The sequence below is a fragment of the Lampetra fluviatilis genome, chromosome 35 (assembly GCF_964198595.1).
Source record: "Lampetra fluviatilis chromosome 35, kcLamFluv1.1, whole genome shotgun sequence".
Lineage (NCBI taxonomy): Eukaryota > Metazoa > Chordata > Hyperoartia > Petromyzontiformes > Petromyzontidae > Lampetra > Lampetra fluviatilis.
In genome coordinates this window covers 2,095-28,781 of record NC_136309.1, presented here as the reverse complement: position 1 = coordinate 28,781, position 26,687 = coordinate 2,095, and the positions used below count along the sequence as shown (strand labels likewise).

Genomic DNA, 26,687 nt, shown 5'->3' with positions numbered 1-26,687 from the left:
CATCGGCATTTTTTAATATGAAAAAATCCGACAGAGAAATTAACAATAATCAAGATGGGAATGCTATCATATATGCGACCGTGGTCGCACCTGGCGTGTGCGTACGCTGGGTTTACGCATTTGTGCGCTACTCACCTTGGCACGGTCGAGCTCCTCCCTCTCCAGGTTGAGCTGCTGCATCACCACTCTCCGCTCCTCCTCCAGCCCACGCTGCAGCGACTCCATCTTACACTGCTCCGACTTCACCTTCCAGCGTTCCTGCAGCGACACCGCTTCGTCAGTTCACTGCCGTTAAAACTCTGGGCGTCTGCCAAAAACACAAGCAAGCTGTAGCGTGTGCAAAATTCTATGGCGCATGTCGTGACGGGTACTGCAAGATCCGACCGTGTCCTTCTAGTGCTTGCCGAGCTGCATTGGCTTCCGGTTGTCGAATACATCATAAGGTCGCACTCATTACACACAAAGTGCTTGCCACAAATGAACCACAATACCTCGCTGATCTCGGCAAGGAGCATAAACCATCACGCAAACTCCAGTCATCCTCGCAGCAGCTTTTGGCTAACCATCGAACAAAGTCGGTCACTGCATCGCATGCTTTCAGATATGCTTCTGCGGCTGTCTATAACGCTCTGCTTTATGATATTAGGAAGCTATTGGAGCTATGCACATTTTAATATTTATTGAAAACAAATTTCTTAAGATCTGCTTTTTGTGTTCGGTTTGTTGTCCTTCCCCCGCACCTCCAATTATCATGGTTGGCTGCGCACAGTGTGAAAGAATTTCAACAAACATCCATACAAATTAACCTGATAACAGTGTGCACTCGCATAAACAAATTTCGATACACAATAGGCATTTCATGATTTATTTCCTCGTGGATTAAATTTGATTCTTATATTCATGTGGATCAAGTGGTGTATGTAAGAATCAATGTTTTACCGGTCATGTGCTCCTACAGCACTCCCCAACCCTGCTGGCCAGGCAAGGTGCTAATGAGCTATTGCCTAAAAGAAATGATGTGCAACCCAAAAGACTAACAGCTCTAATCCTGTAGATAAGTACTTGAGCTATATGCACTGGGTTGTCCAACAAGAATGTAAAGCTTTATCATTCATAAAAAAAAACACAAGTCAGGATCAAGCACCTTATTATTGCAAATTTGTGACATTACTGTGACATCCTTCCCATAGGCATAGTCATGGCACTTGCATGTTAATCCAGAGCCTTGACAGTGCTGTGATTGCTTGTTATTTAAAAGTATTTTTTTCTCATTTATGAAATAGTAAACGTGCATCGGACAGCCTGGGACACATAATATAGACATGTATCTACAAGATTAAATATTAGTTTTTTGAGTTGTGTCTCCCTTTAAGAGTGAGGCATGATTTCCCCCTCTTCAAATTCTACTTTGTATTCTGGGTTCTTGAATAAAAAGTAAAAAATAAATGCGGTAGGACAATTCTTACCGCGTTTCCTTTCCGCAACGCGAGCAAGTCAGGCCTAACCCAGCCTTCCTTAGGCTCGTGCGAAACACAGCCAATGCGGGCACAACGGCTCTTGGATATGGTGCCCACAGGTGTTGCTCAGTGCTCGTGTCAGCGGAATCCATGACTGTGTACCCTGCAGGACGAACGCGTTCATGTTGCGATGCTTCGGCTTCTGCAGCCCTCACCTGCTCTAGCTGGCGCGTCTGCTCGCCAAGTCTAGCCTCCATCTTGGAGATGACATCCTGCAAGCGAGCTCGCTCTTCCTCCATGTCCCTGTGCTGCCGGTCCAAGCGATCCTTCAGCTCTGCGGCACAGACAAAAAGACAGATATACCCGTTGTGTTCCAAACTACTGACAAGTATGTGTCGGCAACACAGACTGTTAGGGAGAATGCGGTTATCATCAGTAGACTGATATACAAAATGACCGGCCACGAGCTGAACATTATTTTTTCTCAATGGACTCTCACCTTTGAAAACATGATAGTCACCGTATGTGCGCATTACTGAATATGATCAAATTATCTGGCTGCTGGACTATGTACAGATATTACGAGAACTTCAGTCTGAGGACAATGGAACTCACAGGGCATAAAATAAAATGCATAAGTGTCGGTCTCCCCTGAGAAAATGCAAAAACACAGATGTGTGGCTCCTAGTCAACTGAGAACAAAACAACCATTGGTGCCATGCACATCTCCATTTTATGTACGTTGAACTTCTTTCGCACCATACGTAGTCAACCGTGCTAATCGGAGGATGGACAACAAACTAAACACAAAAAAACATTCCATTAGCAGCCCCAAACCAGTGATGGGGACCAGTTCCCAGAACGTGGTGATATTCATTGGATTAACTCCAGTGGGGTGACCTTCTGACTGCGAGCCAAATGCTCTGACCACAGCGCCACCGGAGTTATGCGCGTACCGTGCAGCTGTGCATTCCTGCTCCGCGCCTCCATCTCCAGCTCATGCGTGCTGCTGTGGTGCGTGCTTTCTACGCGGTTCGTCAGCTCGCCCATGCGGCCCGACAGCGACTCCATCTGCTCGATCACTCCATTCAGGGACCTGGGAAGGCATCAGAAAGGACAGGCAATGTTCGCGCACATCCTTGCACTGACAGCATTCAGCAGGGATGGGGTAGAATACATTCAAATTACAAATTACTGGAGGAAACGTGATTAGATACAAAGTGGCAACTAAGCGTTGTCACGTGTAATTTATATACAAATTACAAATGTAATGAAATTACATATTTAAATTGTAGTTTAGATACTGCTCATCTCTGCATAGAGGACACTAGTGTATTTAATCTTGATTTGAAGCTTTCGTGACTGCAGGAATCCATACTCTTTGGTTCTTTCGGTAAAGTCACGTAGGTAGAAAAATAATACAATTCAATTAAACAAAAAATTATATATCACGACGTTTCGATCGCAACACGAGAGGTCGTTCTCAGGCAGAAAAAATAATCCAGCAGTGGAACTGCTGAACCAGCGAGAGAGCTGTTACAAACAAGAGGTTATTTACGTGGCGATGGGCAAGCAAGCGGGGTCTGAGCTGGAAAGGAATTCCATCCCCGGACGTGAGCATGTCAGTTGTGTTAATGGGGGAGATTAGGAAGAAAGAGATTAGGGAGAGAGATTAGAGTACTCATGTATTTCACAAGGAAATGCTATTTGGCACTCACTTTATGGGTATAAAATACAATAACATGTGGATATACATTGCATTTAAATGCAACCGTGTATCAAGATGCTGTACTGACAAAGTGGGCATATTTATTTATAGATAGACGTAGTCGGTCATAGTCACAGGGCAAAAGGAAGGTTCTGAACCGTGAATTAAACAAGGAGTCGACAGTACAGATGGCGGGAGGAAGGTGATTCCAGACGATGCAAGCAGCAGCTGAGAATAGTGACTTTCCACTGAGTAAAGGACTTGCATAGGAGTCTTAGTTGCTGGAGAAAAGAATGTGTGTTAGTGGAAAGAGGAAAGGTAGGCAGAGGCGAGTGCATGGAGGATCTTGAAATGAATCCTGGATTGGACTTGGGAGATTGGGAACCAGTGGAAAAATTGAGCACCAGTGGGAATTACATTACGGTGATGTGACAAGGGCACAATAACAATGTGTTTGGCGCTGTCTGCCATAACATTGAGGCAAGAAAGTTTCACAAGAGGGCAGCATGGACAGTGATTGGTATGCATATGTAGTGGCATCGTGCTGACTGCTGGCGAAAAAGAAGAACTGCGGTGTATGGCAGCATTGAAGTCAGCAGGCCACGGTAGACACTCGAGGGGGACATCGAGGGGGAAGGTCACAGAGGCCACGGTAGACACTCGAGGGGGACATCGAGGGGGAAGGTCACAGAGGCCACGGTAGACACTCGAGGGGGACATCGAGGGGGAAGGTCACAGAGGCCACGGTAGACACTCGAGGGGGACATCGAGGGGCAATGTCACAGAGGCGGGCCTATCGGCAAGCCTCGAGAACCGGCGAGTAGGAAACTGCACATACAAACAAAAGTAAATATAAAGTATACACTACATATACTTTTTCTCGCGAAAATATTCTTCCAAAAATAAAGACATAAATGATAAAAAAAAAGTCCAAGAGAGAAAGGGCATAGAGGTCACCAGCATAAACACACGTGTTAATCTTTCAGTGACCACACACGCAAACAGGTCTGCTTGACACAAGCCTTACGAGTTTGCAAGAGCAACCACATATTGTGTAGGTGCAATGTCCTATGGGTAGCCCACTCACCCTATCTTGCAAACTCTCCAACGTTTCGACGGACAGGCTTGACAAGAGGTGACTAGTGGAGGTTTCCCACCAAAGCCTCGTGCCTAATGAATGTTCCGCCTTATTCAAAATGTAAGTACCCATGTACACTACATATTCATACTAAATTCCCACAATTATAATCATAATATATATTTATACTGGAGGAATCCGATGAGCTATAAAGCACTTTTTCACAGATATCCAGCACAACTGGGGTCCTGTCCCAAAGTGCATCTCAGCTCAGCCTTTCTCCTCGATCCCTGCCATCCTCTCTCTCCCTTCTATCCAATGTTTGGGGGACACGAGGATATTTTATATTTAACGAGGGCCAATAAAATGCATATATATTGTGGTTGTCCAATGGCGAGATGGGCTTATGCAATCTCAAGCTAATCTACTATTTATTTTCTGAATGTCTTGAAAAAAACAGTCCTGAAGCTGACCTACACGAGAGATGTCATTAATGGCACGTGCCTTTTGCACTTTGACCTTGTGACATCACCGCTGCTTGAGAGGGCTCCCGTCACACTGCAAGCCATGTGGCGCAGACAAAACGAGCCACGTGTCTCGGTACAGCACGCAGGCTGCTGTGGAAATCTGGGATATAAGTAATAAGTAGTAATTTAATAAGTAGTAATAAGGATATAAGTAGTAATTTTCAACCAGTGGACAACAGTCAGATCCACTTTTTCAAACTAAATTTTACGTCTTGAGTTAAAGCTTTCATGACTGCAGGAGTTCATATTCTTGGGTCTTTCGTGCCTTTACCGAAAGACCCAAAGAATATAAAATTGTATGTATTATGATTAGTTTGGTTTCAAAACTAAAGGTTCACTAATGCCTATGGTTATATCAATTTCTTTAAATGTATATGGCCATTTAAAGAAATGTTCTGTTAGGATGGCATTTTTATTCAACAACAGATTTTTTTTTTTAAACACTTTGGTGAATATAGCAGCCTCTAGTGTCTGGAGAGGTCACATGAACTCATCACATGCAACATGTAAAAGTCAAAAAAACATTGATCCTTTTTAATGCGATTCAATGCACGTATCGTTTAGCTAAGGAATGAATATTCATTTATGATTCAATGCAATGTAACACCTCTAAAGATGAGCGCTGCCCAAATTCATGTCCGAGTAACGACACATTTATATATTTAAGCGATCTAACCCAAAAGACCTCTATTATGGATGATATTGGTCGCAAAAGCCAACGTGTTAAACTAGACACATAGTTTAAGTTTTAGTCCGTGACATTTGATTCTCGTGCTAAGAATGTAGGATATAAATTAATAGCATTATTTGGAGGAGTGGTCTCACTTACAACTGTAGTTAAAACAAAACCAACTTGACTTTAAGAATTTAAAAAATAAACCTTACTCGTCCATATACACGTACGAGGCATGAAGGTGCACAACCCACTCACGAATGTCTAAAAACAAGTAGCAGACCAGTGTGACATGCAATGACAAGCCTTCCAAACAAACAAGCGATAAGCGATCAAGCTTGTGTGATCATTACTGTGCCTGTGGTGGCAGCACTGCAGAGGAACCTTACCAACACAAAGACTGCACTTTGTAACCTTTGCAGCTACATTACTTTCCATGTATTTGCAGTCAAGTTCAATGTTTGCAAGCTTTGCATGGCAATTTCCCCCAATTACGTATGTTGGTTTCTATGCACTGTTTAAAACAATTAAATACTTCTAAATACTAAAATGTAAACAAAAACGTAAACATTATTTTACAATAAAACGAATTATATTCATATGACCATGTATCAATAATATGCATAAGGCTTAATCACCCACAATGTGATCCATCTTGGTGGATTTTGGAAGTTAAGCAGTTTTGAGCCTGGATAGTGCGTGGATTGGCGACCCCAATGCACAAGGAAGTGTTATAGGCTGCTACGCTGTGGGTAGCAGAAGGCAGTGCGGCAAAATCAACCGTTGCACTGACGAAGTAAGCCCACTGAGCTATACAGCTCTTTTTCAGAAGCGACCTGGCCACATATGATAGCTCAACGAAGTGGCTTATCATGCAGAAATGTATTACAACCAAATACTCTAAATGCATGTTTCTAAATGTGGAGGGAAAAACCAGAGAACCTGAAGAAAATCCACACGACCATGGGGAGAACATACAAACTTCAAATATACAGGCATCAGGGTCAGGATCAAACAACGCCCATGACCCAAAAGGCGGCGTGGGAAGGTCCACACCTAGCCTTTTATTGACAAAGGGCTGGACAGGTACATGTGCTGATAAATGTGTTTGGGTGTTACTGATAGTACTGTATGAATGATGCTACTGATAGCGATTAGCATGCCGATGATGATGTGTGCAGAACACAAGTGGGGAGCCACACGGCACCTGGTCTGTGAAGTCGCGCTGGTCACTGCATCAATCTCCTGATCCTTGAGCCTCTTGAGTCTTTGTATCTGTTCCTCGTGATCTCTTCTCATCTCCATGATGGAATGCCTTCCACAAAAAGATGTGGACAAGAATAATAATAAACATCTAAATGTAAGCAGTTTATAAATACAAATACATCTCAAATATGTAAAACATTAATAATATAAACGCCCAACTTTATCTTTGATGATGTGAAGCTTTCGTGACTGTAGGAATCCATACTCAGCAGCAGACATCGTTGCTGCTCGCAGCAGACACCGCGGCTGTCTCGATTTTCACCTGAAGACGGGCGCTTGTGTTGTGTTCGGAACGTCGTGATTTATTTTGTTTTATTTCTACCTATGTGACTTTACCGAAAGAACCAAAGAGTATTTATCTGTGATGAATACGATGAACGCTGCACTTCCCGTCGTTTTCATGCAGGGGACACTGCAAACCTACGCACCCCCTGCATGAACGACGGAGGCACAGGGACAGACGTTCGATTACGTTGGAATCGATCTGCAGATGGTGGTCTTCTCGCACGGCCAGCAGCTCCGTGTCGCCTTATCTCGATCCCACAATCCCATGAAGGTGAAAGTACGCATCGAACCGAACCCTCAGCAAGGACATCTACTTAACGACGAGAGAAAATTAACACGAAATGTCGTTTTCAATTAAGTCTTCCAGATGTAAATTGATTTTTATATATAAACAACTTTCTCTATCTGTCTATGATGAATATGATGAATGCTTGAGAGAGAGAGAGAGAACGAGGCGATTCGGTGTTGATTCCCAGAATCGACTTGGCCCCCACCGACACCACTTTGCCATTTGTTTTGCGACGACGGCAATTTCCCATTCTCCCCGCATACGCTATCACAATCAACAAGTGGCAGGGAGAGACGTTCCATTACGTTGGTAAGCGCACAACTTTATATTCTAGTGTAAATATACACAGCTAACACAACCTCCACACCGATGGTGCTCATCACGTTGCTCAGCAGTAATCTTGGTCATTAATATCATTACTAACACGTTCCTCATGAACATGTTGCTGCTTGTTATTCCTAAAGTTGTACTATCAGGGCATTTATAGCTCGGGGTGCGTAGGTACAACATAAAACAATAAAACAGGTGTTAAGATCCATAAAAGAGGTTTTTTGGGTTAGATCGTGCAAATATATAAATGTGTCGTTAAAACCCGCTACCACCCGACACAGCAAACTAGTAAGGGTTGTCACGTAAACAGAACTTGCCAATTCGTCACTAGTACAGCACTAACCGGTGTGTTGGAGAGCCAAGCCACAACATTTACAATCTGAGTACGACGTTTCGCCAGTAGTTACAACTACATCATGGTACTTTGCCAGTATCAAAATATAATAATAGGTTTTTCCCCTTTTTTCTGGCAACAAAACAGGTGTTAAGATGTTAAAACACCAAACTGAAACCTTTTACAAGGAATCATGTCTACATTAACCACAACACTTGTGGTCAGAATGCAAACAAAAAACATACTCTGATAATATATCCATTGTCCTTGAAACTAATTGGTCCACACCAATCAGTTTATGTTTTTTTTTATCAGAGTATGTTTTTTGTTTGCATTCTGACCACAAGTGTTGTGGTTAATGCAGACAGGATTCCTTGTAAAAGGTTTCAGTTTGGTGTTTGAATATCTTAACACCTGTTTTGTTGCCAGAAAGGGTAAAACCTCTTCTTATACTTTGATACTGGCAAGAAAGGGCCCATACTGTGCAATATCCCAAATATTTGTCTCATGCGCTTATTTTGAAGTGATGCAAATAGCAAACTAGGAAACTCCTTACAATGGGTCTCAAGACTATTTTAAGAGTAACGTTAATTGAAATGTTTGGCCAATTGCTGAATCAGAGTTTTGCATGTACCCAGAGAAAACCAATCAATATTGCAGGGTTAAATGATAAAACCACACAGATGGGCGAAGAATGCTATATCCTAGACAGCTCCAAATCCTGCAGGTTGGGAGTCTTATACGACACGGTGATTTCTGTATGATCCACCAATTGTATACCTCTGAAGAGACATTGCATTTAGATGCTTACTATGGACCATACAGAAAACCACTAAGTCTTCACTCCTTCATCGTAGGAAAATCAAATCTACATGCTCTCCTGAAGCCATAACACACCTTGACATTAGCATTGAGTTCCTGAATGTATTACCATCCTAAAGAAAATATAATATCTGTCCCGTCGTTCTCCCCTCTTCATTCAACCTTAAATATTCATCTTCCTGTGAGATGTCCCAGGTCTTTTGAGCCTCGGTGGCGGCAACCATAACCTCAATGGAGGAGCCAAACCAAACCGTGTGCGTGGGTCCACGTGCCTCTGCAGCTCGGCGAGTCGCTCGGCTTGCCGCATCGCCTCCTGCTCGGCGTCCGCCACTCGGCACTGCCACGCGGACGCGAGCCGCGTGCGCTCACTCTCGGCTTCGCGCTGCAGAGCCGAGTGGCGCCCCGCCACCTCCTCAAGCTCCCGCCGCAGGCTCGCCTCGCGCCGCTCCCACGAGTCCTGGAGCAGCCGCACGCGCTGCCTGCACGCGGCCAGAGAGGCGAGGGGGAGAGCTGGAGCGGAGGACCGAGTAAGCGCAGAAGCACGCAACTCAGAAATCGATGCCGGTAAAAGGTGGTTCACGCGATCTTAACGCACAGGCTCAAAATAGGAATATAGATGTGATGATGTCACTTGTGAGCCCTTCTTGTACGAAGTGAGGGGATTCATGAATGCATATAAATTACAATGGGTATTCATTACCGGTTGGTTTATTTATATGGTAATCAACGCACATTATGCATGCACAGTGTTCTTGTACCTCCTGTGTTTGTGTGCACTAAATAGCAGTGCCTCTTATTGTTGGCTCACAGGTTATGCCCATTGATGTATGGTGACCTGTATAGGCATGCATTTAAAGAATGTATTATTTGATGATTGGCTTCCAATCAGCACTAAGTCTGTAGCTATCCGAACGGTTAAAATTATTATTTCTCTCAATTTCGATAGATTATCTAATTAGTCTTGGTCAGTATTAACCAGAGGTGTGGACTCGAGTCATGTGACTTGGACTCGAGTCAGACTCGAGTCATGAATTTGATGACTTGCGACTCGACTTGGACTTGCATAACAATGACTTTGTCCCACCTCTGGTATTAACTAGTTTTGCACAGAACTTCAGCTTTATAAAAATAAATTGAGTATTCTTGTTGGTACGCGTGTTCTGCCACTGCCGACAGTTGTACTTTTGAGTATTTAATATTCCTTTGGTGTTCTGTTAGTCTCATGCTTATCATTCGTCCTGTCTGCCCAACATAGCATTTGCCACAAGATAAATTAATCTGGTACACACTTTCTGTTTATAACTTCGATAATACATTTTTAGTACCAGATATAAATTATTGTATTTTATGTATTGTGCCAAATCTGACTCGGATGTTTTGTTTTTTCAAACATCTGGCTAGTTTATCAGTTTCTCCTGCAATGTATGGTATTTTAATAGTTTGAATTACTTCGCCAGTTTCAACACTCATGTTATTTGCAATCACATGAGACAAAGGAGAGCCCATTGTTGCTCCTTCCTTTTATTTATAGAAATCACCAAGAAATAGGTGTTCTTTAGACAGTGGTCAGCTAGTCGTGGGATATCTTTGGATAAACTTGGGTTCGTTACCAGAGTATCGAGTAATTTAATTGACTCGTTGACCGGAACCCTCGTGAACAGGGAGTCACATCAAAATTTACGAGAATATCAAGGTTAGTTAAGCTTAATCTTTCATTATATTTGCAATATGTTATGAGTTTTTAATGAATGAAGAGGTCTACCGATGTTGGGATGTATTTGTTTCGTTACGTATTGTGCTAATAAGTATGTGGCAGAGCCTATTGTACTAACTATGGGTCTTAATGGGACATCAGGTTTGTGAATCTTTGGTAACCCATAAAGTCTTCGTGTTTTTGACACCCTTAGTTTGATCAGGTATTGCTTTTTCTTGGGAATTGATGACTTGGCAATGATTGTCATTGTCTTACGTTCCAAGGTGTTGGTTGGGTCTCATTTAATTTGATCGGCCCTTATCAGCATTGTAATTTATATGCATTCATTAAACCTCCCACCACTTCACACAAGAAGGGCTCACAAGTGACGTCATCACATCCGTTCGTCTATTCAAGGAACTAAATAGGAGGATTTCTCCACAAATCTGCCTGCCGCCTGATGATGCCGGGTGTAATTACTGGCGAAACGTCTTATTCCGATTGTAAATGTTGTGGATTTGCTCTCCAACACACCGGTGTGCTGGACGAATAACGAATTGGCATGCTCTGTTTACGTGACAAACCTTACTAATTAGCTGTGTCGGGTGGTGGTGAGTTTAATGACACATTCATATTTATGTTACTAACCCAAAAAAAACTGTATTATGGATGATATTGCTCACAAGAGCTTACGTGTTAAACTAAATAAATCACTTTTAAACATTCACAAATAAAACAAAACTATTTTTTATCTTACCAGGTAGGAAGCGGCCTGGCCACAAATGATAGCTCAACAAAGTGGCTTATCATGTGGAAATGTTTAGGAATATTTTCTAAACATGTAGATTGGAGGGTGTGTAGATTGGTAGGCAGAATAGTAAATAGAAAGGTAAATGGGCAGGGTAGTGAGTAGGTAGGTATTTAGGTAAATATATGGTTTGGTAGATTGGTAGGTGGATATGTAGATAAGTGGGTGGGCGGGTGGCAAGGTAGTTTGCTAGAAAAGTATATGGTAGATAGGTAGACAAGTGGATAGGTGGATGGCAGGTAGACAGATAGGTGAACAAGTAGGTAAGTAAGGTAATCAGCTGAGCATGTAGTTAAGGCATTACAATTTCATAGTTGCTGTATATGTGTAATGTAGCCCTAAGAGACACCGTCTTGTCTTTCCGTATATTTATTATGAATAAAGTCCACTGACTACTCAACGAGTAACCGCGAGTGACTCTGCACACTTGGGTAGTTAGACGACTCTATTCTGAGACGACGTAGCTTCTAGTCTCGAGACAACTCGAAGACGACGGAGACGACCCGTTCCAAGGCGACGACGACGACGGCGATTCCCCACAGCAGCAGCAGCAGCCCCCAGGTCCGGCTCGCGCCAGGCTCTTATCCCTCGCCCAGTCCGGCCACGCCCCTATTCTAGAAGTCTCCTCGCTGCACCTGGCTCTGTCAATCTCCGTCCTTATTGCACTTCCCGGCTATTGGATCCCGTGCTCCCCCTCACGCCACCCTGTCCAACGCTTGTCCCGTCAATCATCATTAGCACACCCATTAGTAACCATGGTTCCGGGGAACCATACCTTCCCTCTATCGCTCCGTACTGTCTTTACATATGTATGTTGTTGTATATGTATGCTGTACATAGCCAACCGTGCTAATCAGAGGTGCGGGGGAAGGCCATCAAAATAAATATATTTAGTGTGACTAAATACCCACTTGTGCCCTTCCTCCAAGATGTCCATGTCCTCCTTGTGTCTCTGCTGCACGGTGTCCAGGAGAGACTTGAGCTGGTCTCGCTCCATCTGCAGCCTTCGCATCTGCTGGGCACAAATGGTGACTGCAATACAGTGCTGCTGTGGCGGCTGTATTCATGTATGAAGCCGTAACAAAACCCCTGGCTGTTCTGTGCAATGTTTACATTTGTTACATCTGTAACACGAATTCTATCCGCAGATTTAAGAAGCTCACCTCTTAACATCATTAACGCTGCCTCATAATAATGAATCCCTTTATTAACCCCATGGTGACAGAAAGCATCCCCCACTCCATGTTGGCCAGTGCCAGTTGGTGCAGGGGGTACCCAGCACCGGTTCAGATATCGCTCGCCACTGATAGGAATCGAAATCAGGACGCAAAGGTTCATAGTGCAGTAATCAATGTGCCACCATTATAGTTGAAACATATATTTGACGCCTGGTTGAATAGGTTACAAGTTAAAATCCTGGTCGGGGGTTGACTAAGCTCATCATCTTTCTGGGGGTGAATAAAATTTGTACCACTTTGTAAAAAGTGAACAGTGGTGTTACTTGGTGCCCACCATGAAAATGTAGAATTTGCACTTTTAAATTAGTTTTATTCTAGTCCCAAATATAATTATGTAATTACTATATTTTGGCACGTACAAATTATCAATTAGTCAGCTCATGCAGATCCAGTGTAGCTAATGATTTCAGTGTTTTTAATGCTACTTTCACAATGTAAAAAATATATATTCAATCAAAAACAATATCCCTTTAACAAACAAAATGGAAAATGTAGGACTATTTACAAAGATGGTGATTCAAAGAAGATGCCAATTTCTTTGGAAATGAAAGCATCAGTAAATGTAAATTGTCATCATCTAGCCATTGACTAATGCTGAGCAGATGTGCACACATACTACATACATACATGTGTTTTTTGGTGGGACCACATGTTGTTTGGCACGATGTCTGACGTTTCGCTGAAAAAACTCCCAGCACATTGAGCGAAACTCCGCACATCATGCCAAAAAACACGCGGCACAACCCGATGACACACCAGAGAACGAATAATGCAGTTCATCGGAAGATATGAGTGGATGGATCTTTTAGGCTTACACTTTCATACCCTGTGCCTTATAACAGAAACCTGATGCACCGTAATGTGCTTTCATCCAGTTTAAATATAATGATCAGTGATTAAATTCATACTCAGAACCCACCAGAGTTAAATGCAGGCAGGTTACCTTTGTATCCAGCTCTATGGTGAAGGCCTGAGCTTGCTGTGATGAATCAGTCTGAATAAAGCTTTGACCGACAGCCTGTCCCTGCGAAAAAAGAACCCCCAGTTTATTATATTACAGTATTACTATTATGTATTACTATTATGTATTATTATGCTTATTCACCCAGAAAAGCCTCAGAGTCTCAAGCTTTGTTTTCAGGATGGTCCTGCCATGTTTTTCGCATTGGGGGTTGATGTTGCTCGGGGAGTAATCATGTTGCTTTGTGAGTAATTAACGATGTTACATTAATAAATTGCAGATACATTTTCAGCATTGAGATGTTTGGCCAATACCAGTTGCATTATATACATTATCTATGGGAGAAAACCAGATAATATATTAACTCCATGCAGAAAGGTGTCCGAGTCAGGAATTGAACCCAGTTAACCACATTATCTTCACACCAGTGGATACATTTATCATTCACACAATTTGAAATCTGAATTTACTGATGTGTAGAAATAATTTAATGATTCTCTCCCCTCGAGATAAAATGAGTCATAACGATTCAGGGTCAAAGATTGTTTAAGAATAGAAGTTTTTTTAACAGTGTTGAATTTATCACCTCTCGTAGCTGAAGGGGTAATACAAAACCATTACATACAACATATGAGTCGAAAATTATTCCTTCTCGTGGTGTGATGAATATATCATGCTCCAGAATCAAATTTAATTGATGAATCAGGGCATCGATTATTTGAAATGGTGACCAAGAAAATTACAGTTATTTGTACCAGTATAGCTTGTCCATGTGCTTGAGGTGTCATTAGATGTGCTGCTTGTTGACCTGTCAAATATCATTATTAAAGTAAGAGTATACAGAAGCATTGTTGTTTTATATAAAATAAAAAACACAGTTGTCACTTAGCCAAATGGGGAAGAATTAAAGTGAAAAAGGAGAAGTTCACAGAATAAAAAGAAAAAGTATACTCTTAGGTTTTTTCGGTAAGTCACGTAGGTAAAAAATAAAATTAATAAAAGTAAAATAAAAATCACGACGTTTCGGAGGCAACACAAGCTTCTGTCTTCAGGTGGAACCGTCACAGCACGATTGCTGTATCAAGTAAGAGTGAAAAAAATAAAGTGTTTCAGTTTCATTGAACCCTGCCCAAAGGCTACATTCTCCCTGAAAGAAAAAAATTCGACTGCATTTTCAATTTGGTAACAAAGAAAAGTGTGTTCAACATATGCATTAATAGCCTATTGCTCACATATTAAAGGCTATGACATGGACAAACCATAGGATTTTAACAACTCTCTGCAACGTGTGCATACACCAAATGCACGTGTTCATTCATGTTGTAGATATAAGATGCTAACACTGAGAAAAGTGGCTTCTACATTTATGAAAATGTTATTATCCATATGTATTAATTGCTTTTTTGCATAATAATTCTACACAGCATGGTGATTGCTATCAGACAAAGTGGTGCTTATGCAAATATACTGGAACACAGTATTCTAAGTTACAATATATTCCACTAAAAGTTCATAAAAAAGAGCTGCATTAACTAATATTACAGATATCTGCAGATTAATGTATAGAGCTATATGTGTTATCGTGATAAAATCATTATCATGCATGAGCGTTAACTTCTGCTCACACATTTCAATTAGAAATCACATGTGCACTGCTGCACTACTTCCCCAAGTCATTGTGATCGTCGCTTGAAGTAAACAGCATACAAATGCCAAATTTATCTGTGAATTCACCCGAAACGGTCAGTGTTTTTTTCTGTGTTTATGCACGAGCACGCATCGCGAGTGGCGTTAGTGCAGGGCGCACTACTCACACGGCTGGTAATAGGAGAGAGGGATGCCAGGAAAGAGAGATTGTGAGAGATGGCCTGGCCCAAGCTGTGGTTGGATCGCATGGTAGAAGCCGCTCTGCTCCATGGGCTGCCCGATAAGAGCTGGCGCGACAGGAGGATGCTCAGAGGGGTGGGAGACAGGAGGAGGTTCCTGAACTGCTACCAAAGAAAAAATTGTGGCCGGGTTGGTGGGGAGGCTCGGCTGAGTGGTTCGAGGGCAGGTGTGCGTTGCATGTTGTGGAACGGAAGGATCAGCTTTGTCTGTGGGAAGTCAGTCCCAGAAGAGTGATGAGAGAAATCAGAGATATTGGCGATGCAGGTGAAATAAAGGGAAATATAAAACAATGCCAAAGTTATTTGCAAATGTGAGGACTGTATTTGAATAAAAAACAACATATTCAATTGAAAGCAATTTTACATCTACCAACAAAACAGCTTTAAACTCTTTGGTTCTTTCGGTAAAGTCACGTGGGTAGAAAAATAATAATAGATCCTTATTATTATTATCTATTATTTTTCTACCTACGTGACTTTACCGAAAGAACCAAAGAGTATGGATTCCTGCAGTCACGAAAGCTTCAAATCAAGATTAAACAGCTTTATATTTCAATAAAATCTTAAGTAAACGAAATTTATGGAACGTCAATTATTTACTTTGGAATCAATAACTGAACCGAAAATAAATATTGCATTTTTTTGGCATATTGGCCCTCCATACGATACACTCTATCAATAAAAAGTATGAATGAGACAAAAAGCCCATAAAGAGGATGACACAGTGACACATGGATGGAAATAAACGTAATGCAAGATTAATCTCCGACGTCCACAAACCTGCAATGCGAGCATCATGACCGTTTAAATGCTCCCTCCTTGATGAGGACACCAGAGTAGGTGCAGCTGCATCGTTTCTGCGAAACATAAAGTTCCATGGCATAGTGAATCTAAAATCCCCCAATAGTGAGGACATGTAAACGTGTGTATCTGGACACAGTGAAGATATCGCATTTTCCCAGGCAGACATCACCATCCTCAGTGTTATTTTAACTCATACCGCAATCTCCGATTGAAAAAGTAATCCTGTAAAATGTCTGATATTCACGTGTATTTATCTGTTCATTATTTTGAGCATTGGGGCAGGATTGTCTTTCCATACACGTTTGTCCAAATTAATACTTAAAGGTATGGCCAATAGACACATGGAATGGGATTTATTCTGTCACGGTACTAATCACTTCAGTGACATTACACTTGTCTCCCTCCTCCCCACAACATAACTTAAGGAAAATTGACACTTGTCAACAGCAGTGCCTTAAGAGAAAAAACATTAATAAATATATAAATCGGCGACGCTTCGGGCAATGGTCCCTCCACATGTGCTCTGAGGGGGAGACATTGCTTAAAGGGTGACATATTTTTGATATTTTTAAGACAGTGTTGTTAAGGATTGTGTTTCGTTTTTCGTTGTGTGTACTTGTGCACCACTGGCAACTCAGCATCATTGAACAATATTACTCCTTCAGCTACCCCTGCTCATTACCATGACTAAAGTAATCCCATAGATCTCTGTACAGTCTCATCCTAATGCAGTGCGTTGCAGTGGATGGACCTTATAAATTAAGTGATTCGATCACGAAGGGAAGGCTAAGAGGTGACAATGTTGCAAGTATTAACTGTTAGCTGGAGACCCAATGGTAATTTAACATGAACGTTTACAATTCAGGTATCAGTCAGAGGCCAAATTTCAACACTGTAATGAGATAGATTTCAACATGACCTTATTTTTAAAAATCAACTAAATGCCTTATACAGGACACCTCAAATTCTTATCAGCCAGCCTGGAACACACAGCCCCAATGTGTAGCTACAAAAGAAGATCCACTTGTTCTTTGCAGATTGTTTCTTGCTTTTGCATTGTTTAAATGGCTCACAACGAAAGGAATGTATAAAGACAACCATTTATTCTATCCCACTCATCACAAAGGGACTCATATTGCAATACATTTTAAACTATTGTTAAACGTCGGTGTCTATATGTAAATTGAACCTGTGTATGTGGGTTGCTGCGAGTCTGTCTTCTGCGGAGGAACTCATCAGCAAGTCGTCATGCTGAGAGCTGGAAGTGATACCCGATTTGCTGTCAAGAAAAAAAACCACGATACGCAACCAGATACACGATGCAAGCAATGTACTAAACACTGCCGACACGAGATTCCAGATGAGAACCTGTAGAGGATCTATATCGACTTAACTCATTGAATAGCATGGCCTGGGCTGGTTTCATATAAGTCTAATTGACATTTGGCTCTGCTATTATTTTATGTATACAGAACAAACTCAAATGTTCCAAATTATATTTCATAACACTACCTACTATTGTTTGGGACCTTTTTGGATATTTATACGTTAACAACATGGTCATTAAAAAAGAGAAGACTGAAAAGTGTGCAATGAAGCAAACAGAGTTGCAAGCTTGAATTTGCATTCAGAATAAATAAAGAGGAACTCATTGATTGGTGAAAATATGCAGGCTAATTATTAGTAAGAAAAGTGGGCTGGGCAGGACACACTGTTATAAGAGATGATGGCAGATGGTCAAGAATAATCACAGTGGCAGCCAACGAATGGAATGCTCTTGAGAGTACAACTACCAAGGAAATCGAGCTGTGGAATCTGTGTGTGTGTAGTTGCTAAGTAGGTTACATCATGAGAGATGGTGGCGATTTGGGGAGACGTTTAAACAGCAGTGGATTGACCATGGCTGTGGGTTTTCTGTAGGTGCTTCAGTTTAAGTCTACATAAAAAAAACCTTGTTAAATGAAATTATCCAAACATCTCAATGTAGGACCTTCGTAAATGTGCAACATAACAAGAAAGCGCAATGGGTGGGGGCTGAGTTACGGGTCTCAATCTGGGGCCCGTAACTCCGCATTTACATACTTTTCTGCCTGCATAACAGGCCCATAATATTCTCTTTACATCTTTTTGGAACGAATTTCCTTTTTTATATACTCTTAAAGTTACATTAATTATTCTATGGGTCTTTTGGTAAAGCCACGTAGATATACAAATAATAAAAATATCACGACGTTTCGATCACAACACAAGCAATCGTCTTCAGGTGAGAGACCCATAAAATAGTTTCGTCAACAATAAATATTACTATTGTACAACATGCAATGCTATCAGATTACAAATGTGCTGAGTTATATTTTTAAAAAATATCTTACAAAAATGGGATTTTAATTTTATTATTTGTATTTCATTTAAAATTTTGTTGGATTTTTTGTTTTCTATTTACGTGACTTTACCGAAAGAACCAAGAATATTAAAAAATGTATCATCACCGCATCACAACACCACCCGCAGTTTTAAGCAAAGTTACCTGACACTTGCATCTACCCCGGATCCACGGAAGCCTGCAACCTTCTTATCGTCACCCACTGCAGAAGCCTGGCTCTTCTTTCTGGACAGACTCTTCAGAAGCCAATCCTCATCATCGTCTCCAATCACTGCCCCCGCGCCAGCATGCTCCGCAACGGTAGCACCCGGCTTACTGTCAAACAAGGAGAGTTTTCTTGAACTAGAGCCAATGGCACTGGGAGTAACAGCCATGGGTTCCAATGCTACAGCATTGTCGACACCGCCCATCTTCGATGTGCCCAGCTGAGTGTTCGGTTTCGACACTGGCTCCTTGGGATCATCAAAAGAGTCACCCTTGAGGCCCAGCCAGTCGGACGGCCCGCCGCGGGATGACTGTGTGGTTTGTGGTGGTGTGGCCAGGGTGGTTGGGGTGCCCGGTGTGGCCGACGTGGACAGCTTGCCTCCGCCGCTATCCAGGCCGCCCATGATGTCTGCTTCTTCAGTCTCTCTTTGGTTGTCGTCGCCATAAAACCTGATGCGCGGGAAGAGACATGGACATGTTCAGTCCGATTGTCAATCCACTGCTAGATGACTGCCTCCCCATTCAGTTCGGATGGCGGGGGTTATTTGGCCATATTTCACCATTCTGGTGAGTGTGGGCTAATGAAGTTGGGAAGCATCGAAGTAGAATACAACAATGGATTTAGCTGCATTGCCCTGTGCTGCCCACCACATATCGCTGCAAAGCCCTATAACAATCCGTTTGTGTGTGGTGGTCACCCATTCAAACACTATGCAGCCTCAACCCTGATTACGAGATCTGATGAGATCAGGAGCATTATGGATGATTTGGTCACAGGCCTTATTCCAACCACGTCTCCAAGTCCTTACGCAAACTGAGCTGAGGAAATTAGGCACGTCAGCTGGCATTTGCACAAATTTCTACACCAGGTCAATATATACAGAATGTAAAATTATTTTAAGATGGAATGTCCCCCCCCACAGAAGAGTGCCAGGAAGAACTCCCCTCTGATGAAAATTCCACATTATGTTGGTGTAAACCAGTCTTCCCATATAATTACTTCTGTTGACTTACTAAAATAGTACTTATTTTAACAACTATGTCAAAGACAGACTTGGATTAGAACTCAAAGCCACAGTCATGGATGGTCGCCTTAAACTTTGTTTCAGGTAAATAAGAATTTAAACAATGACGCTGATATGAATTTAGTCTGCCTTTGTAAAAGAACATCACATAGGCTTTCATATTCACTATGCTCTGGCTCCACAAATTTTATTACAATTGTGGTAAAGAGTGTCAACTAACCCAATCCACCAGTAATGACTCATTCCCCTATGACCACGCAAACCTGAATGCTTCAGATCTTATCAGATCTTAGAAGTTAGGCAGGCATTAGCTTTAAGTTAATCTGGCTGCGTTGGGTTTTCTCTTGATTACCTGGACGACAGACAGCCTGGAATTACCAGATGCTGAAGGCTTCCGCTGTGAGCTGGCCAGGAGATGGCAGTGTATTAAGTGGATTCTTAAATCCATCTGTGTGGAGCTTTGAGTGTTACTGCCATGCATGCAGTATGTGTCACTGCCATGTATGCAGTAACACTACCTTTTCTTCTCATATACCAAACACCCATTGATGAAATTGGCCAAACATCCCAATGCAGGACCCTTCTCAAAATGCATCCTTTTTTGACTGGCTTCTATGTGTAGCGTCAGATCGCGTATACAGACGTAGCGTCGGATCGCGTATGCACATACCGCCGGTATCCACTTACCTGCCGTTCGCCGTATACACTTATCTGCAGTTGCAGCCAGAGGTCGGTAGGGTGTGCCAGCGAGTACAAAGGGGATAGAGAGGGAGCTGGACTCAAGAGAGGCGGGGTTCCCCTCCCCTACCCCAGGTGGGGGGCTGGGAGAGGGCCTTCTAGGATCTTCTCGAAGGTTCCAGAAAGGGGGCGGTACCAGGGGCGGAGGGTCCCCTGAAGGTTTATAAAAGGGGCACCCCAGGCACAGCTCGGGGCAATGCTACGAAGACTGAAGACCAGTTGGACTAGGACACTGGGACCTCGAGCCTGATGCCCTTGTAAGGGCCGCGTCGAGCTTGGACCAGTGGTCGGGACCCGTACCTTGGCTGGGTCGGGTCAGATAGCCTCCCCTAGGCCACTGATAGTCGGAGGGCTAAGAGCCAGGTTACCAAGTGTGAGGTCACGTTAGCCCGGAGGCTGTACCTCCCTAGATAGTGGACGTTAAGGGGAGCCGTGTAATAGTTTAACAATAAACCGTGTTGCCTCTACGACAACGTCTCCGTCTCCATAAAGAAGTCACTACAGATGCATAATACATGAAAGCCAGTCTCATCATTAGTTATTACTCACCGAACAGATCTGCGTGAGGAAGGGCCTGACCGCCGGCCTTCAGCTGACGAGGCAGCGGAGGGCATGTAGGAACCGAATGTGAACTCCTCCTCTCCTAGTCCCTGGGAAGACCCTGCTGGATGTACAACCATGCTGAGCAAACAGACGCTCCTTTTCACGCGTAAACATGAATGCACATGCACTAAATTATCTCACACGTTGTTGCTTCAGTATCAAGTGTTGTGAGCCAATTACTAAATCGACCTGGGATGTGCCTGATCAAATCAGGCCTCGGAGGCGGAGGAATAAGCCTAGATATTGCTTGCCAGGGTGACCACCGATCACAAAAATCAGGTGTTGTAGATGTTGTGGGCAATAGAGAGGCATGCAGCAAAATCCATCATTCTGTACTCCTCCCCACCTTTAACAACTCACACTGACCAGTGTGGTGAGGTATGGTCATACAACCCTCACTGCCTGCATGGCATGGGGAGGCCTTCATCCAGCATCCAGGAATGCATGCACAAATGGGCTGTACAATACATGTATATCCAGTGTTGCGAGAGTAGTCCATCTGCAGACCTGGGGCTCTCTGCTGCTGAGCACTATCCTTCCTTTCTCCAGTGGCAGGTCTCTCCAGGAGTTTGCTGGCAGTGCCTCGGCCCAAGAGCTCATCAAACTTGGAGCGAGCCGGACGTCTGTCATCTCTGAAAAGGCGACCACACAGACAAGGCCACTGCTTAAGCCAGATCAATTTTTTTCCTAATCAAATGTCCAATGTGATGCTAATTTATGTTAGTGGCCCTGAGCCAGCGGTAGAAATTCTACATTTCCATGATGAGGACCAGTCTATCCATATTACAAGGTGTTGTTTTCCCCAAAAAAGTAGTCGTAGTTTTATTAAGGATAGGCTGAATTTAACCTCACCACGATGAAAGGACGTCTGTAAAAAATATACTTTTGTCAATTGACTACTTCAACATTTTGTTTGCTATTTAAAGGCTTGACATTCTGTAGCACGAGGTTTGTAAATGATGTGCCCTGACTTGTCCCACCAAGAATGTGCATGTTTACAGAGCATGGGTTAAACGAATGCTAACACAACTTCTTATTTATTTATCAAAGGTCCACTTCAATTAACACTTTGTTCTATAATCATGGATTGGTGCCAAAAGCAGTGTTGTGTAATCATGGAACTAAAACAAACAAAAGTAGGGTTTAATCATTCAGGCATCTGGGTTAATTTGAACTTTGTCTTTGCGCCTGGCGAGCATAATGTTTTTCTCTCATAAGAAACTAATGTGTAGCATTTTTGGCACATATCCTATCCATTTATATAAAAAAAAGTGTCCATCAATTAACTCTCCCTGCTACAACACAATGAATTGTCATAATTTGGGATCTCAATTCAATTCGAGAAGCAATTTGCACCATTAGCATGAAGGTAACATTTAAATATAATTTACTTAAATAGTAAGTGGCTGATTCTTACGTGCAGAAATGTATTGTCCATAACATGCCAATTTCCTATTAGCACAGCATGTCCGGTTTGTTGGAGAGTAAATGGTGTGGGTTTACTCTCCAACAGGTGTGCTGTACTCGTAACGAATTGCATGTTTTGTTTACGTGACAAACCTTACTAATTGGACGTGTCTGGTGGTGGCGGGTTTAATGATACATTTATATTTACGCGATCTAACCCAAAAACCTCTATTTTGGATATTGGTCGCGAAAGCCTCCATGTTAAATTTATTAACGTATTGTGAGTGTAAGAGTAAATATGAATCACGGAATGGATGCATTTTTGCATGCCTAGTTTATAACAAAACATAAGCACCTCCACAGTAACGCTCACAACAAACTGCTTACTCTTCTCTGCTAGCTTCCTTCTTCACTGGCTTGGGGCTGTCGGACATGCCCAATGCATCCACGAGGTCATTACCATCGTCGTCAAACGTGATCTCATCGTAACGTTTGGAAGTTCCGACGGGTCTTTTGCTACTCGCTGGTGAAGGAGCTGTGGATGGTACATCATACCATGGGCATGAGTGTAGTCGAGTTATACAACAGAATGCTATCTAAATCAGCTGTGGAGCGTGAATGTTCAATCAAGAGTTAATTATGGCTTTAACTTATGCACACCTCATGTAGCCAGTGTGAGTTCACCTGTGATTAATCACGCACATAAGTGTACACTCTGCTAATAGCTCCGGTTAGGCAGGAACGTTTTTTTAATTGTTATTTAAGTATGGTCAGTCCTCGCTTTATGAACCTAATTCGTTCCTGAGACTAGTTCGTAAGTCGGAACACAATAGTTCACTGTATTTAAATGCCCATACGGTTAGTGTTATGAAATGTATTACAGTTCAAGAAAAAGGGAAGCATTGTTAAACCCATAATTAAGAACAAATATTGTACATTTGCATGTAACTGTAAAAAATACTGAATGATAAATAAAATAGAAAAAAACTGTTAAATTATCACTTGATGGAGCTCGTAGTCGGAACTACACCACAATTTCACACACACACGTGGCACGCCAGCACTCGCGCACACACACACAAAGGCACACACATACCATAATGACAAGGATCCCCCATGTCGCCTTAACGGGCTGTAGAGGCAAGTTCTGTTAGCAAGCAGCGCCTATGAAGGCCGGCACGGCACACGAAGGGGTGAGTGGCCAGCGACGCGCCCGGCTGCCTTTGTCTCCCCAGTGGTGATGTTTACACACCACACCAGGTATTCATTTGAGGCTCAGTCGACCTAGAGGAGGCCTAGGTCCCATTCAGATCATCGTGACTGGTGTTGATCATGAGCGGGAATTGAACTTTTGGTCACCAGGTTGGTAGCACAACGCGATAACCGCGACGCTACCGCTCCCCACACACGTCCACACGTGCACCAATACCAACACCCGCCATTCGCCAGTAAGTGACGGTATTTTTATGGTCAATACACACCGCAGTATTAATCAGGTCAGGCTGTTGGATTCGAACCATAAATCACTGTATCAAGCTGCGAATGCGCTATGACTAGACCATGTAACCGCCTATTTGTTCAGTGTCTATGGTGAAAGAACAAAAAAGGCTTTGTCTGTAGATAACATAAATATACGTCACACAAAACTCTGCAGAATGCAGAAATAAAAATATGACCGCCTGCTAAATAGGATGCATTGCAACCTGTGTTATACTCGTTCTTTGCCGCGCTGTTATCACTGGGCTGCGATTTTGCCTTTTCAGTCTCAAGAGGCTTTTTTTCTTTCATATCTTTTGTTTCCTCTTCATCCGATAAAAGGCCATCCAGAGGGTCATCATCTATAAAAGAGTGGGAAACGGAATCAGAAACACGCCAGAGCAAACGGAAGGGTTTATACCACGTGATTAACTGTTTATTATAAAAATCCTCCTTAATTTTATTTTTATAAAGACAGCAGCCAAAAAGTAAAGTTATTCTCTTCTAAGTATGTATGCTGTGTTTCCTGGGCTGCCTGATGCAAGTTTCAAGCTTCATGATAAAAAAACGAATTCATGATCAGGTGCTCGTCGGCAGTACGACAGTGATGTCACTGCACCGGCCGACTAAACCACGTAGGAATGATGTCACAGTGATTTCACCAGAGCTTTAAGGTATTATTTTTGTCATTTGTGACGATTCAAACGTTTGTTGAGGCAGTTTCGAGTTATGCATCGAACAGATAGGGGTGATTTATGCTTAGTCCTGTATCTTCCTTTAAGTGGATCTCGAAAGACAAGTAGCTGTGATCATAATAGTGAAAATGACAACAAATTTGAGTAATCCTTTTTTTCGCAAAATTTCAAACATTGAGTCTAACTTACATTGCAGAGTGCATGCCTACATAGCTTGCATGTGTGTTGAAAATTGTATGTACTGTATATTGAACTTCTTTCGCATCGTACGAAGCCAACCATGCTATTCGGAGGTGTAGAGGAAGGACAACAAACTAAACACAAAAAGCAGTTCTAGAGAAACGAGTTTTCAATTAGATTTAAAAGTGCATAGCTCCAGTGGCTTCTTAATATCAAACTTGTGATAATAGAGTAGAAAGGCGAGTGTCGTAGCGAGTTCATCAAGATGTGTGTGGATTTAACTGGGCTCGCAATGCATAATTTCTTCTTCGTGTGGCTGGGAAGCAGTTATAGTTTTATGTTGAGGTTAGCAATCCATTCAACGGCTTCAGGTGTGCCAGAGTGAATGGTTGTGTAGGAGTGTCAGGGGAAAGATTCCCACCAATAGGTGGGTTAGTGGGAGGGGTGATCGAGGAGATATAAGGAGAGAACGGGCGGGAAGAGGGCGCCTTTGGCGGGAACGAGATTGGGACGGCTGGGGACAGGTGTGGATGGGAGAAAAGGATTAAAAGGCGAACCCCTGCAATCTTGTGTCGGCTCTCCTTTACAGTTGTGATGCCACCAGGAATGCCTCATTCAGGGCACAAATGACATTGCAACAGAATACTGTATTGCAATGTCCTCTTAAATGCATTTTAAAGGAAGCTTTGCAGATATAAGTGTATAATTTCCTTACCATTAAAACTTAATTTCTTGTATGGACGTGCAGCAATGGCAGGTGAACCAGAGATTCCCTTCTGACCGTCCTCAACCACTGTATTAATAACAACACAATGCAAATTACAGATACAAATACACACACGCATATCCTTAGCCTTATAGATTACACGTGCTGATAGGGATCCCCAACTAAGCTCGCCACAGCACAAGTTTGCATATCATAGCAAGAACAATGTCCAACTGCCCATGTCTCCCCACTGATGAAGTTTACATATCACACCAAATAGCTAATGAAGACTAATTTGACCAAGAAGAGGACCAGGCCTAGCTCTGATACCACTTGCCACTGACATTAGCCATGTGCAGGAATCAAACCGTAGTTGCTGCGTTCATAATGCAGGGCAATAACCACTGCGCCACAGTATTCCTCCTATGCTTTTGACTGCTGTGTACTAATAACACATGGGCTTATTCAGCTTTCCTTACTGTACACTCGTAGACAATGGCTAGTGGTGACTACTCTGCTGAGTTTTGTATTTCAAAACACGTCTTACATTGAACAATGTGCACAATGCCTAATTTTCATATTTAGTGAAATAGTATTGCATGACAATAAACTTTGCTTTTCGATTTAAAGCTTTCGTGACTGCAGGGATTCATCTTCTTGGTTCTTTCGGTAAAGTTACGTAGAAGGGACGTAATAAAATAATAAAAATAAAACATAATAAAATAATTCTCACGACGTTTCGTGAAGAACATGTCTGTGAATGACTCTGTCTTATCGACAGACATGTTCTTCACCTGAAGACGGCTGCTTGCGTTGTGGCCGAAACGTCATGAGAATTATTTTATTAGGTTTTATTTTTATTATTTTATTACTTCCCTTCTACGTGACTTTACCGAAAGAACCAAGAAGAATAAACTTTGCATTTCGTAAAAATTTGCCTTTTAATAATTCTTACCCATGTTCATACAATATCAAATTTCAATGGGCTTCAGTACATGTGTAATGACATAAATGGGCCGTTTTATGGCGACAGTGGGTGTACTATACACAAGGGCTCACGAGAGGGCAGATTCCGGATGTCACGGAGGTCGGGTCAGGACATGACAGTCTG

General features: G+C 42.4%; 1 protein-coding gene across 5 annotated transcripts in view; it reads right to left on the bottom strand.

Annotated features, from left to right (window-relative positions):
• Nucleotides 1-25,872, bottom strand: part of FBF1 (Fas binding factor 1) — a 30,698-nt gene extending 4,826 nt beyond the window's left edge. Inside the window, exons 1-17 of one of the 5 annotated variants that reach the window (XM_078872596.1) lie at nt 25,586-25,872; nt 24,223-24,357; nt 22,907-23,054; nt 21,620-21,744; nt 21,059-21,173; nt 18,687-19,196; nt 17,349-17,438; nt 16,136-16,212; nt 15,284-15,562; nt 14,225-14,277; nt 13,452-13,532; nt 12,182-12,282; nt 9,042-9,248; nt 6,651-6,758; nt 2,414-2,553; nt 1,673-1,791; nt 136-258 (exon numbers count right to left, since the gene is read on the bottom strand). In XM_078872596.1, the coding sequence (XP_078728722.1) occupies nt 136-258; nt 1,673-1,791; nt 2,414-2,553; nt 6,651-6,758; nt 9,042-9,248; nt 12,182-12,282; nt 13,452-13,532; nt 14,225-14,277; nt 15,284-15,562; nt 16,136-16,212; nt 17,349-17,438; nt 18,687-19,196; nt 21,059-21,173; nt 21,620-21,744; nt 22,907-23,054; nt 24,223-24,357; nt 25,586-25,715 (2,541 nt within the window). In that variant the 5' untranslated portion in view covers nt 25,716-25,872. The remainder of the gene's footprint in view (nt 1-135; nt 259-1,672; nt 1,792-2,413; nt 2,554-6,650; nt 6,759-9,041; nt 9,249-12,181; nt 12,283-13,451; nt 13,533-14,224; nt 14,278-15,283; nt 15,563-16,135; nt 16,213-17,348; nt 17,439-18,686; nt 19,197-21,058; nt 21,174-21,619; nt 21,745-22,906; nt 23,055-24,222; nt 24,358-25,585) is intronic. The other 4 variants (XM_078872598.1, XM_078872599.1, XM_078872597.1 and 1 more) reach the window with 4 other exon arrangements.
• Nucleotides 25,873-26,687: the final 815 nt, after the last annotated feature.